Consider the following 13,817-nt stretch of genomic DNA (forward strand, 5'->3'; position numbering starts at 1 on the left):
ATTAAGATAATGCTCTGGAATCTAGGAAAAACGAAGTCTTGCCTCCCATTTTGGACAGCTGTACCAAACCCAACATGAACCTCAATTCAGCTTCCTTGGAGAACCATTTCCTGTTCAACACAAAAACCTTGTTTCTCTTCCTTCTTCCTTTACCTCACTCATCTTAGAAATTTATAGTCACTTAGCTCTAGCATTTTTTTAAAAATTAAGATCTCAGAGGGGAAAGAATTTTCTTAAAATTATTAAAGACTATTCTAGTCACAGTGAAGAAGAACACTTTCCTTATTGTTAGGAATGTCCATGGTAAATCAGTATTACTGTCTCCTCCCTGGGACAAGACCTATGAGATAATACTATATCCTGAGTGAAGTTATAAGGATAGAGGTCAGGAGAAGTCAAAAAAATCTGAACAGAAGAACTAAAATACAGGAAACAACCTGACCAGGTGGTCAGATCAGAGAAGTCCAAAGGTATTTGATGTGGAAGAAATGCCAAGTGAATGCTTGGTAAATCCACCGTGCCAAGTGTTTAATGACTAGGAAAGGAAAAGTACCACAGGAAAGACGTGAAAGACGTCCCATTACCAAAGCAGGGAGAAAAATCAGATGGCTGACAACTGACAATTTATAGACAGAGGGAAAGTTTTGCCAAAGTTTAAGATTACAGTGAAAGAAAATGAGAGAATAAAGATGACATTCATTGTGGATGAATGTAAGGGGAGTCTGGAGGTAGGGGATGGGGCAGGTAAACAAAGGCAGGAGTTTTAGATTGGCAGGATTGGGGGTTTAACGGCAGCAATGCAGAGAAAGACCCAGGGTTACAGTACACGTAACATTAAATACAGTGCACAATGCAGCTATCTTGCCAAAGTAAGTAAATCCAGTATTGGGTTGTATAAGCAGAGGAATCACATGTAAGCTATGAAGGTGGCTCTTCCTCTCTAGTCAGCACCGGTGAGGCCACAGCTGGAGCACAGCATTCAGTTCTGGGCATCGAACCAGCTACAAGAGAGGGAAATTGTAGAGTTCAGAAAAGGGCAAATAAAATAATGAAAGGCTTGGAAAATAAGATCTTTAAGTAGGGCCAGTGGTTTCATCAAAGCCCTTCCTGACATTATATAAGCTACTTTGGGGGTAAAAATAAGGTTACTTTTGTTTCAGTGTCCTCCAATCCCTCCTTCGACTTTCAAGAAGTGGGAAGAATAGAATTCTTCCCTGGTATGGCAAAGTAGGAAGCAAGCTAAATAAATCATATGAGCATATGCCAACCAATTCTGCTACTGGCTCAATCATTTTCTCAAAATTTGCCCCATTTCATACAATCATAAAATCATCACCCTGACAAAACCACTGTTCTAACAGAACTGTCTATCGATGGAACAGGGTATATAACAGGGGGGAACAGAAATAAGGCATAATTGCCATATAAACGTGTTGTTTAGAAAACACCGGCATGATCAGTCTAAGATGTCAGATGAAAATAGTCATACTGCAGGGAGGACAGCTCAGTTACAACAGCAGGAAACAGTGTTATAAGAAAAAACAAGCAGTGAAACAGATTTTCAAATGTAGTTGTCAAACTGGCCATACTAGAAATGGCTTACATATTATAGTTTATCTTAACCCTCTGCCAACTAAATATGATAAATTTAAAATTCTTTAACCCAAATGATTAAATACACTTATTTGCAAACAAAGTCTTAAAAATCACATATTATATTCCACAAGAGATAGGGGAAATTACACTGGGAGCAGATCTCCAGTGACTATTTATAAAAGTGTTAAGAACAGTACCTCAGCCTAAGCAATGTGTACTGCAAAGCAAAAGAAGCCTTTGTGAAACAGATCTATCCTCTTCCTTTAAACTAAAGCTACTGCTTTACTGTGTTGCAATTAGTTGCTCTTAGTTAACTGAGGCAACAGAACAATACTGAGTTTATTTCAGTATCTCTAAGAAAGACTCAAAATTTCTTAAATTAGTTTTATTTTCTGTGAGCACAAAGGCAGGGCAAAAAAAAAAAAAAAACCCTGAAATGGCAGACAACTGTAAAAACATTTCTGCACAGTAAGAGGGATATTAAGGACATAGTATAAATTACTATATATATTTTTGACACAGAGCTGTAACTAATGATGAGGTAAAATCATCTTAAGGTAAAATCCATCTGGGGCCAGTAGAAGCTTTACTACCTACTTTCTTAGGTTTTCTGTACATTAAAATTTGGCAAACTAACCTGCCAATCACCTAATCCTTTAAAACCAACCAATCAAAAACCCCAACAGAAGAAAACCAAAACCAAAAACACAGCACTTGTTTCACACTCCCCGGTTCTTAGTGCTACAGAAGTTTTGGCAAGTGAGAAATCTTTTTATTCTTAAGATTTCCTTTTCCTTTTCCACTCCAGAGAAGAGGTTCTTAACTTTTTTGAGTCCTGGATTCCCTCCCCAGAAGAATACACATACAAAACTGTCCCACACAATGTCAGGGGGAACATGGACTCTCTGAAGAGCTCATACAAGAACCTTCGGTTAAGAAACTCTGCTCTATGCCACGTGGTTGTTTCTTCCATAAAAAAATATAATAGATATTAGTCAGAAACCCTAAAATGAGGTAGACTTAGTCTGTGTCATAGGTTTTATAAGAGAGTCTGGAGACTGGGGCCAGTTCAAGAATAACTTCTCCAGTTTCCTCAGTATCCTGCTCATTTAGATAAAGCAGCATTAATATTTCCTTTAAGAGGTAAATTAGCAAAATTCCCATTTCTTGAAAGAAACAATTTCTATCAGTAAAAGCATACAAGGATATCAACTTACTCTTCACAAAAATATAGCGCTTTTTTTCTACCTGCTGGGGAAGAAATCTTTTTCTGAAGTGGCAATTAAACAATAATAAATGATTCATAACATGTTGATCACCTGTTCCAGTTGTATCACATAGTACTTGATCATTCACTATCTGATTAACTTATCAATAGAGATGCTAGATAAATTACCTAAGGTAACAACTTAGGGAAATGCACACACCTAGAAACAAGTATAGGAAAGTAAGTCTTGACTACCTTCCTTAGTGGATAATGGCTAAGCCTTAACATTTCCCCATTTTAACACTGCCTGAGGACTAAAGGGACTCAAAGGAATAGGCAATGTCTACACTAATTCAATCTTTAACTCAATGGGATCAAAATCTGATCCATTATTCCACTGAAACTGTCATGGTCAGCAATGCCTTCTTAATTACTAAGAACAATGGTCCTCAAACTTTGTCCTTAACTCATTTGACTTTCCTGCAGCACTTAATACTATTCATTACCTATCTGTGTCACCATCCTTGCCAAGTGCCTCTTTTGCAAAACTTTCTGTAATATACTGATTCACAGCGAGTGGGTGGAGCTGCCCAATGCTCTGATACCAAACCAGGTTCCAACCTCCGAAACATTACAGAAGTTTTGAATGGAGAAGAACTTTAGAGATCATCTAGGTCTAATTAACAAATGAGGAGCCAAGGTCCCAAGACAAGTTAAGTATTCCTTCAAAAGGGATCTGGCATATAAAAATTACCAAATGCCACTCACAAAATGTTATTGTATCCTAAGAAAGCTATTCCACTAGATTGTAAATTCCATGAGGTAGGGGTTATGTCTGCCTAGTTCGCTGCTTCCCGGAGCCCAGAATAGTGCCTATCACATAAGGATTGTTCAATATATATTTATTAAATGAATTGAGGTAATTTTAAAGTAGTAAATCACTACCAAGAAGATCAAAATTTTTTTAGCAAAGAAAATCAGGAAACTCATTGGTTAACCACAACAATGGATTATATTTATAAAAATCAATAAATCCAAGGTAGGTAGGGACTCCTAAAACCTTTTGAAAAAAGCAGGAGCCCTAAAGGGTATAAAACAGATACAGCTATAATTAGCAAAGCAAATTAATTTCTTTGTAACAAAGGAAGACTAACAGCAGAGGGCAAGGCTATTTTTAAATATCTACCATGTTACACTTTCTTTGGGGGGGTGGGGTGGGATTACCTGCCAAACGGAGCTCTGTAACCCTGTCCAAATTGTATTTCTTATGCCTTACAAATTAAATAAATAAAATATTCAAGAATATAATATTCTTTGACAGTAGTTCTGTCAAAGGTAGAAAAGGAAAAAAGATTCAATTGCTTCCTGGATTTTAACAGGGTCAGACAGAAGAATGACCACCAGAAACCAAGAGCTCCTGCCTCTCTGGAGCCTTAGTCTTTGTGGGGAACTGACCAGGATTGAATTCTATCAGCTGCACTTCATCCCGAATCTGCCTATCAACAACTCACTTTTATGTCTATTAACTGGTCAGTATGTCTTCATGAGGGAGAAATACTTGCACAGAACAAATCATTCAGGAAGTTTTGTTCTCAGTGAGTATCAACTCCTAAGCTTTCTAGCTTCCTCCATGCTAGGAGCTGAGGGTCTTAATCCATTCAGATTATGAAGAAAAAAGCCCTCAAGGAGGACAATACTAATTGTCGGAACCAAATACCTTTCGTTGGCTCAAGGAACTATACTCATATGGCCATAAAGCTTTTAACTCTACTCTGTATATAAATCATACAGCTACTCATACAAAATCTCATATTGGCAGCAATACTAGATAAGCTATACCTAGTATGTATGGTCATGTTTAAGGGCTTCTTTGGGACACAAGAATCCTTCTAGACATCTTCAAGGGCTTCTCCATTTAGAACAAGACAGGTAAAAAAATTAGGGTTTACTGAACTACTTAACTATTTCAGACATAAGCAGCAGGTAGTTAGTCATCAAACATAGTCAGGTAACACTATGTATCTAGAACTTCCCACCTAAAAGGGAAAAGAAATCAGTTGTTTGGTAAAGCACTGACTTGGATTAGAGGTTATTTTCATCTGACCTCCTGTATTACCTCTGACGTTGCTACATTAGCATCTCTCTTGAATCTTTTCTCAGTACTTCCCATCCCACGGCACCACCTAGAAGTAGTATTTGGATGATATTAAAATGGTAACTTTTATTAGTATGTGAGAACTAGAAAACACACTCAAGAGAATTACCTAAAATATATCTAGGATAGCAGTGAGAGCCATTCATCTTTAAAGTCCTGCCATACAAACACCCTGCATCACGCACTGACTGTTCTGTAATCAGCGGTGTCTAAAGGTTAGGCACTACACGTGCACACATGCGCACACATTCCAAAAATCCTCACAGACCTTTATCATTACAACATTGTATGGCTTCCCAAACACAAAGGTACTTTCTTATACTCATGAGACCAATGTTTATGCAGAGCAGGCTAACCCCTGAAACAGGTCACTTGATTCCTTTCATATGGTGACCATGACCATGTGATTCTCTGTTTTGTAGCTATTTTGTTACTAAAAAATATCATCTATGATGCAAAGATAACTTACAATACAGACTTTTTTCCCATTAGTAAGTTTTATGTATTTGGTTGCGAAAAAAAGTAATTTGGACATCTAAGACAAAATCATCTAAAAAGTAAGGTTATTAGAAATACTCCATCAAGATATCTGGGTACAAGCATTAAGTCAAGATTCAGTCGACTGTCAAAACCTGGTAAATATTAAATTACTTCAAAAGGGTTTTTAAAAAAATTTTTTTCGCATTTACATGGTATAAACTATAGGTCAGAAATGCATGAAAAGAATACATCTTCATATCCTGACATATAAACTTTCTATGAAAAATCTGAAAATTAGCCTGTTTTAAGTTTATGCACCTGTCCTTGGGCAACCTGAACTTATTTAGGAAGTTGTTAGAAAGAAATTCAGGTAATCATAACACTTTTTATAGCTCATTTGGTAGCATTTTTACATTTTACCCTTACCTTTATGAGGATTGCTAAAAGCAATCACCATATGAAAAAATGTCTGTACCTTCTGCAAAAATCAAAACATTTCCACAGGTGGCTCAATGTCCCATGCAATGAAAGTCAACCATAACTACCATTTTCTCAGTGCCTACCATGTGCTGAGATTTGGGGTAAGCAGTTTACATTTATTATTTCTAATTTTTACAGTAATGCTAAAAGAGAGGGGTCCCAGGAAACAGAGGCTGAGGAGACCGTGCAGGAGGTTTACAGCGGAGGGCTCTTCAGAACGGCACTTGTGAGCAAACGAGGAGCAGGATGGGGCAGAGAGAGGAGCTGAAGGAACTCACAGTTGCAGCAGAGGCCTCGGTTAATCCTAAAGTGAAGTATGGAAGCTGGATGACCCTTCAGAGTTGCCCTGAATTGAGGCAAGGAGGCTGTACCTTTGTATTTCAGCACTGACCAATCACTGGGTCCAGGACGCCACTGGAGTGGGAGCCTAACCTTGGGCAACGGGAAATTCCTGGGAGGAATCCAACCAGAAGCCGTCACCAGTCAGCGCTCCAGGCAGCTGGTGGAGACGCACCAGTGTCTCGTTCCTGGAGGAGGGGTCCGGGCAGTGTATTACATATCACAGAAGATATGTGATGCATCGCTATTTAACAGAAAAGAGAACTAAGAGAAAGGTAAGAGCTTATGCGAGGTCACTATCAGAGTGTCCTTAATGCAAATTCATCTTAGCTTTCAAAACTAGGACCTGGTATGCGTCTCTCCTGCAGACACTGAAAAGTACAGAAAGTCACTGTATTTACCTTTTTGCCATGGTTGCCGGGAAGTTCATAGCTCATTTTACTATTTAGCTGAAGTAACCATATTTACCTGGGTTACTGCTATACTCCCTGTACTCTGATTTCTCACGTTCTGATTCTATTTTTAGCTTTCTTCATATGCATATTCCCTTCTTTGTATATCTGTATTATACAAGACAGTCTGTCTCATCCCATCATCTCTAAGAAGAGTATCCAAATCATTTACACATCAGGTGAACAATGGCAGGCATAAAATAATGGACACTCCGTGGCCTCCTTTGGTAAGCCACATCCTTACCCACTTTTACCGTCAAAAAGTAATTCTACTTTGTAAATGTTTCTCCTTCTATAATGTCAAACTTACTTCCTTTAAGAGGAGCTGGTAGTCCAATAAATACCATCACGTATATAAAGGCTTGAATGAATGACTGAATGAGGCTTCTACGATAAAAGTCTTATGTTTCAACACTTGTTTTAAATTCTTCCTTGGGACTTCCAAATCAATGTTTCTCACTGTGTTTACAATCTTAGGACATCATGAATTATCTGCAAGAATTTTTTAAATTTGTGTTTTCATTTCTATGACAAGAAACATGTATGAGCACAATGATGTCCATCTGGGTGTTGCTATGTGATTTTGGTATTTTTGGCATTTATGACTTTATGAATTCATTGTTGCCAAAATATTAGTTCAACTGTCAAATTTTAATAAAGGTGGGCTGATAATTCACAAGGTGACAGTATAATCAAGTGGTTAAGAGCATGGAGTCAGACTCCTTAGTCTGGCTTCACCACCTGCTAGCTTTGTGACATTAGACAAATTAATTTCTCTCTGCCTCAATTTCTCCATCTGTAAAGTGGAGCTAATAACAGTACCTCCATCATAGATTTGTTGTGTTAAATGAAAACCTTCAAGCACAGCATTTAAAACAGTGTTTGCTTAATAGCTTGTACTCAGTAAATGTTAACTATTTGTTATTATTACAAAAATGATAGTCACACCATTTGGAGACCAAGGTGCCTCATGTAAAGGTCAGTTCAAGTAGAGAAAAAGTAGCAGCGAAGTTTTATCACTAAGCACATGGTTAGAATAACAAACTCAAAAGAACCTTACTGTAGCAGTCAGTATCAGAACCTTGTTTGGAAAAGCAAGTAAGTTTCAGCTAAACTACACCATCCAATATTAAAAGAATGCTCACTTGATTTTTCTTTTTTTTTAGTTTTATTAGTACTTAAAATATTTTATAAAGTTGTTTTTGCTTAATAACATGTGAAATCTATAAGTAAAAGTTTATACTTAGATTTAGGTTTGTTACATGTTAAGTAACATTGTTATAGAAACATGTTTTTGCCACACATTATTCAAGTTTCATAAACACCTGGCTTTGTCATCACAGCTTCAACTTTTCACTCATATTTATTCTTTTATAGTTAAAAGCCAATCATTTAACCATTTTCAAAGGTTTATAGTCTTAGCAAGAATATGGTGACTAACACACTGATATATAAACAAGGGAGAAAAAAGGAATCCTAACTACCCATCCAGAGTGAGGATTTGGCCTCACTCACTGGGCAACCTGTTTGCAAGAAGCAGGTGGCAGGCATGAATCAAATAAGAAGTATGAATGACCTATATATTTTCTTGGAGTTCAATAAAACAAAAAGCATGTAGACCTCTCATTTTTGGTGCATGGAAATTTTACTGGAATTAAAATCAGATTCACCACTTCTTGAAAAGTAACATTTCACAGATATGTAGTTATGCTACAGTGGAGAAGGTAAAATTCTTCCCTTGCTTTTTTCTCTTAATTTTGTAATGTGGTTTACGTAATTTATATTAAAAATATTTTATATTGTTCTAAAATTGGCACAACTCTGATTTCTCAAGTCCAACTATTAACCATGTTTCCTAATTTGTACAAAAGAGAAGGAACACTACCTATTTCTGCTGAAAACTGTACCTTCAGGACCAGCACAGACGTGCTTATTATCTAATGACTGCATGAATACCAACAATATGGCACTTTGCTGCTTGGAGGGGTAAAAGTGACAACTGAACATATCACAATAAGAAGGCGTAATATGAAATCATGTAAATCATTCTTAATAAAGCCAAGGCAAATGAATTTCTATTTCTTATGCATAATGAAAGGTAGAGAGCTCAAACTTTCTAAGGTCAATGAGGCTGATATAAAGGAATATCATATTTGAGTGGTTTTCTAATTGTGTTGTTTTGAATTAACATATTTAAAATATACTGTTTTCTACCAGAATATAAGCTCTTTGAAGACAGGTGGGGTTTTTTTCAGTTTTATTCATTGAAGTATTCCCAGTACCTGGCACCTAGAAGTGGCTCAATAGATTTTCGCTAAATGAATGAATAAATGAAAACTCCTTAAGACTGTATGTGGCAGTTGAGAGGTCAAATATAAGGTCAAGGTACTTTCTGACCTACCACACTCTTCTTTCTAAATCATAAACCAGCTCTATCCATTTAGAGAAAAGTATTTGTAAATTTTAAATAATAATGATAAAAGCAGGTTTTGGTAGATATGAACTTTATTCTGGTTTTATTAATATCAAGTACAAACATAATTGACTTTTTGGATAAATGAAGTAATCTGAAGGTAGATAGTAGAGAAACAACATTGTGAGTTTCAAAAATTCAGGCTATTACAACAAAGTCATCTTACACAGGCTGAGAAAATGCAACTAGAAAACATATCTAGGTAAATAACTTCCATTCTATCGTATGACTTTATACTGAATGAAGTATTATTTGGTAGCTCAAAAAATGTAATTTATGAATACAGCCAAGAACACATATATAAAAATAAGATGATGGCTGTTATTCCTAAGATGTCTGAGAATAAACACAGGTCTGTATTTTACTAAGAAATAACACCACATCCCACCCACTAAGTGACAAGGTAACACTCACTTGATTGGTGCCAAGAAAAAAAAGTATTTCCATTGGCTCTCAAGGACTCTCTCAACTACGAATAGGTAAGAATTATACAGATTTAAATACATGCCTTATTCCAATATGAAGACATTTTTCAATTATTCAGAACAATAGGGGGGAGACGCCACATAGATTACAAACCCCAGATAATTTGTAACATATGCAGCACACGAGGTACAGAGTCATTAAGCATTCATTTTGAACACTGAAGGGAGTTATTGCAATGGTAAACAGCAGGCAGAAGAACACATTGCATAATCCCCACAACAGAAATAAAATTAAAGACTACCTAATAATCAATGGGCAATCCTAACAATTGTTTAAAATCTAGAGCTTTTTATGGTACTGGTCTTTGTTTTTGAAACTCAAGAAGTTTTTTCTCCCATTTTTTTTTTTTTTTAACATTTTGTGAACATTACACAGATACAACCATCCAAAGGGTAGGGGACGGGGGACTGCTATTCTACCTCATCCTAGTGATATGAGCAGACTTCAGAGTGCCTGCATGACAATTAACATTTGAAATTTTAGATCTGAATCAAGAGAGGCTGTATATAGCCTGGATGTAACACAGACAGGACTGCCCTAAAACAGTGTTTTAGTTGGATCTCACTGGGTTCTAGAACCAACTCTAGGGAATTCCCTGGCAGTCCAGTGGTTAGGACTCCGCGCTTCCACTGCAGGGGGCACAGGTTTGATCCCTGGTCGGGGAACTAAGATCCCGCATGCCATGCGGCAAGGCTAAAAAAAAAAAAAGAACCAACTCTTAAAACTTAGGCTATGAGGTACTGTGATAATCTCTGAGGACTTCAACTAAGAATCCTCTGGGTAAGTTGGTAGAGAAGCACAGAGTGAGCTGTGTGCCAGGTTAAGATCTAATAAATCCGATAAATTAGAATCTTCAGATTCTCCGAAACAGCTCCACTGATTTTGGTATATCTGAAATCTGTTCTCTCCTCTCCATTTTCACCGTCACTGCTTTATTTCACCTCCTGCCTAGCTCACTGCAAGCAGCCTCTAAATGGTCTCTGTGCTTCGACTCTCACCCTTTCCAATTCATTTCCCGCCTTACAGCCAGTTCTAGAACCTAAGATGAACCATGTCACTCCCCAGCTGAAAATTCTTTGATAATTTAGGATGAAGTCCAAACTCCTTAGCCCATCATCTGATCTCATGTTTATGTCTCCTGTCTCATTTCTTACTGCTTCCCACCTCCTTTCACCCTTTCCCTCAAACCCTAGGCTCTAGCAATCTAGAACTACACAGGATAAAATATTTCACCAGAATATCTGGGACATGACCTGTTCCAAATTAATGATGTTTCTGGAGTTTTGATACCTTAAGTCTAAAGTAGCACAATGATCTCTCAACTTGATCTCACCTCATTCTCTTCCATTCCTCTTTTATCTAACTGCAGGTTCTGGCCCATTAGTTCGTTGGGCAATCCATTTTAATGAGTTGTGGGCACCTTTCTAAACACCCCAAGTGGGAGATGAAAAGACAGCGTCCAGGGGAACAGGACCTGTTCTGGTGCAGAGGACCCGGGGCAGTGAGACGGTAGCTAGAGAGACAGGGGTGAATGGAGAGCTGGTAGAGGTTAGAGGGGGTGGTGCAGGTGAGGGGCATTTGAAGACCCCCAGTTTGGGGGAGGGGGACTAGCTGAGCCCTGGGCACAGAGCAGACAAGTAATAATGGGGAGGTGTTATGCCCGCCCACCAGGTGTTGGCGCACATCAGTGGGGTCACATCAAGCAAACCTGGAGCATCCCTGGTCTACCCCATGCCCTCCCGGAATGTGTCACTGCGGCTGCAGGACCTCCAGGAGAAAGACTCCGGACCCTACCTCTGTTCCGTGAACTTGCAAGACAGTCAAGGCACTGTTCGAGGTCACAGCAGCAAGACTTTAGAACTCAGTGTGCTGGGTAAGTGAGAGGCACCCATGGGAGGTGGGGCAGGTCTCTCCCCCAAACGACTGAGTGTGAAGGTTGAGTGAGGGGCAAACAGAGTGACAGGGGGTCGGTGTGTGGGAGTGGGGGAGGGGGAGCCGCTGGCCCCCGGATGTGAGTGTTTAACCTGTCTCCCCTCCCCCAGTTCCTCCAGCTCCTCCATCCTGCCGCCTCCGGGGCGTGCCCCACGTGGGGACCAACGTGACCCTGCGCTGCCAGTCCCCAAGGAGTAAGCCCGCTGCCCAATACCAGTGGGTGCGCTCGCCCCCATCCTCCCAGGTCTTCTTTGCACCTGTTTTAGGTGAGGGACCTTCCGGAGACACTGAGAGTGCGGCTGGGGTGGAGGAAAGATGACGTACCAGAGGGGCCGGGGTGCCAGGGGAGGCAATGCTGAAAAGCACTGGCGGGGAGGAGGAGGAGGGTGTGGGGAGGGGCTGGAGAAAGAGGCCCTGCCAGGTGCGGGCACGTGCTGCAGACTTACGTTACTCAAGAGGTGCTGGGGCTAGAAGATCTGCGTTCAAATAGGGTGGAACATACCAGAGTGTACTGCACAGTTAAGTATAGTGTCATTATGTGGGTTAAATAAGTTAGTATTTGTAAAGCACTAAGAACAGTGGATGACACATAGTAAATGCTATATAAGCATTATTATTTTGTGAAATTTGTTTCAGTTATACATATACATGTATATATTTATGCACATATATGTATCTTGTGTGAGTACTAGGCCACAGGGTAAAATATATTTCTTCTTGTTGTATGTTCAAAAAGATACATAGCTTTGCTTTTTCTTTCTAGTATATAAATTAAGGAATTAGATAGATAATGGATATTTGCATAACTGCAATTCAAACTATAAAAAAGTTATTTATCAAAACATATAAATTTCTAGAATTGGTATGTCCGCGGTTATCCCAAAACTATCGGCTCCACCCTTTGACAAGGTCCTTGATGACACCACCAAACAGTCATTCATGGTGTCTACAGCAATACCTTCATGAGCTATGGCAAACTGTTCTTCAACTGAAAGGCATGACTTTCTAAATAACTGATCACTTAAAATTTTTGGAACTGCATTATTTGGATGCTTCCAACTTTGGATTCTTGGACAAAATAGATTTTACTGTATCTGCAGTTTGCACCATTCTAGGCCATGCTGCCTCTGGGCTTTTACCCCAACTAGTGATCCATCTCTACTCCCTTCTGCCCAATTTAGTCCCCCCTCACCTTCGCGATCCACCTCCTGAAAGCCTAAATTGACATGCCCTTCCTGTGTGTGCCTGCAGCACCATGAGCCTAATGTCCACACAACACCCGGGCCGTGGTCACAGTACTGGCGCTTTAGCAGCCTGACTCCTGCCCTGGAAGGCGGACGCCTTGGCAGTAAATGGTACACTGCTGTATTTCCAGGGCCTCCCACAGGAGGCACTCGAGTATCTGCTGGTGAATAATAAAAAAAAATGAAGTCCTTATTTCAGACCCTAGTATTTAAAGAAACCCTGTGATGAATCTGTCAGATGAGTCTGATGATAGGGAATGGGTAAGATTTCCAAATCCTCCCCCAGGTGCTTGGACTTCAGCCAAGAGTTAAGCTCCACCCCTCTCTCCTGTTTCCTATGGGCAGTGCAATTCAAGGGCCCAGGCCCTCTACATCTGCCAAGAAGGATATCGAAAAGATGCTCAAAGTTCTAAAGCAGTGGTCTTTAATTGTGGTACCTATATGCCTTTTTTAATGACTGATCAAGGCACCTTAAACCTTAGGAACTCCTGTCATTCTCAGTCTTGCATGTATTTTTTAGGCATGAAGCTTGGCTGCTGAATTTAGAATAGCCAAAGGAATATAGGTTAGTGATATTGTTTACTTTAAATGTAAGTGGAATACTGTCTGATCATCAGCATTTTCAAGGTACATTTGATAAAACCTATAGATAAGAATTGGGGTGAATCTTTCAGATTCAGAGTACATTATTCAATAAATTTTACAGCCAATTCTCATCTTATTCATCTTATACTAGATTTAATATGTCCTATATCCTGTTAATTCCCCATAAACTTTCAAACATATGATGAAAAAATTTTAATGTCAGCTTTAAAATGTTCAAGAGAGTGCACGGATTTCAAAACTCTTTGGGGAGTACATAAGCAAAAAAGTTTGAACACCATTATTCCAAAGCTGTTCTGGCCAATATAATTGCCACTAGCTAGCCACATATGGCTATTTAAATTTAAATTAATTAAAATTGAGATTAAAA

The 13,817-nt window shown here is 38.9% G+C and overlaps 1 protein-coding gene across 8 annotated transcripts in view; it reads right to left on the bottom strand.

Moving 5' to 3' along the window:
* Window positions 1-13,817, bottom strand: part of MSANTD2 (Myb/SANT DNA binding domain containing 2) — a 28,742-nt gene that overhangs the window by 8,930 nt on the left and 5,995 nt on the right. For 3 of the 8 annotated variants that reach the window (XM_007183425.2, XM_057552410.1, XM_057552411.1), the window contains exon 2: window positions 912-1,001. The exons of 3 other annotated variants lie outside the window; for them this stretch is intronic. Coding sequence is in view for 2 of the 5 variants with exons in the window: in XM_057552410.1 (XP_057408393.1) it covers window positions 945-1,001 (57 nt within the window). In the remaining 3 variants the exon portion in view is untranslated. 2 more of the 8 variants (XM_007183427.2, XM_007183428.2) reach the window with 2 other exon arrangements.

Source organism: Balaenoptera acutorostrata, chromosome 9, assembly GCF_949987535.1.
Source record: "Balaenoptera acutorostrata chromosome 9, mBalAcu1.1, whole genome shotgun sequence".
Lineage (NCBI taxonomy): Eukaryota > Metazoa > Chordata > Mammalia > Artiodactyla > Balaenopteridae > Balaenoptera > Balaenoptera acutorostrata.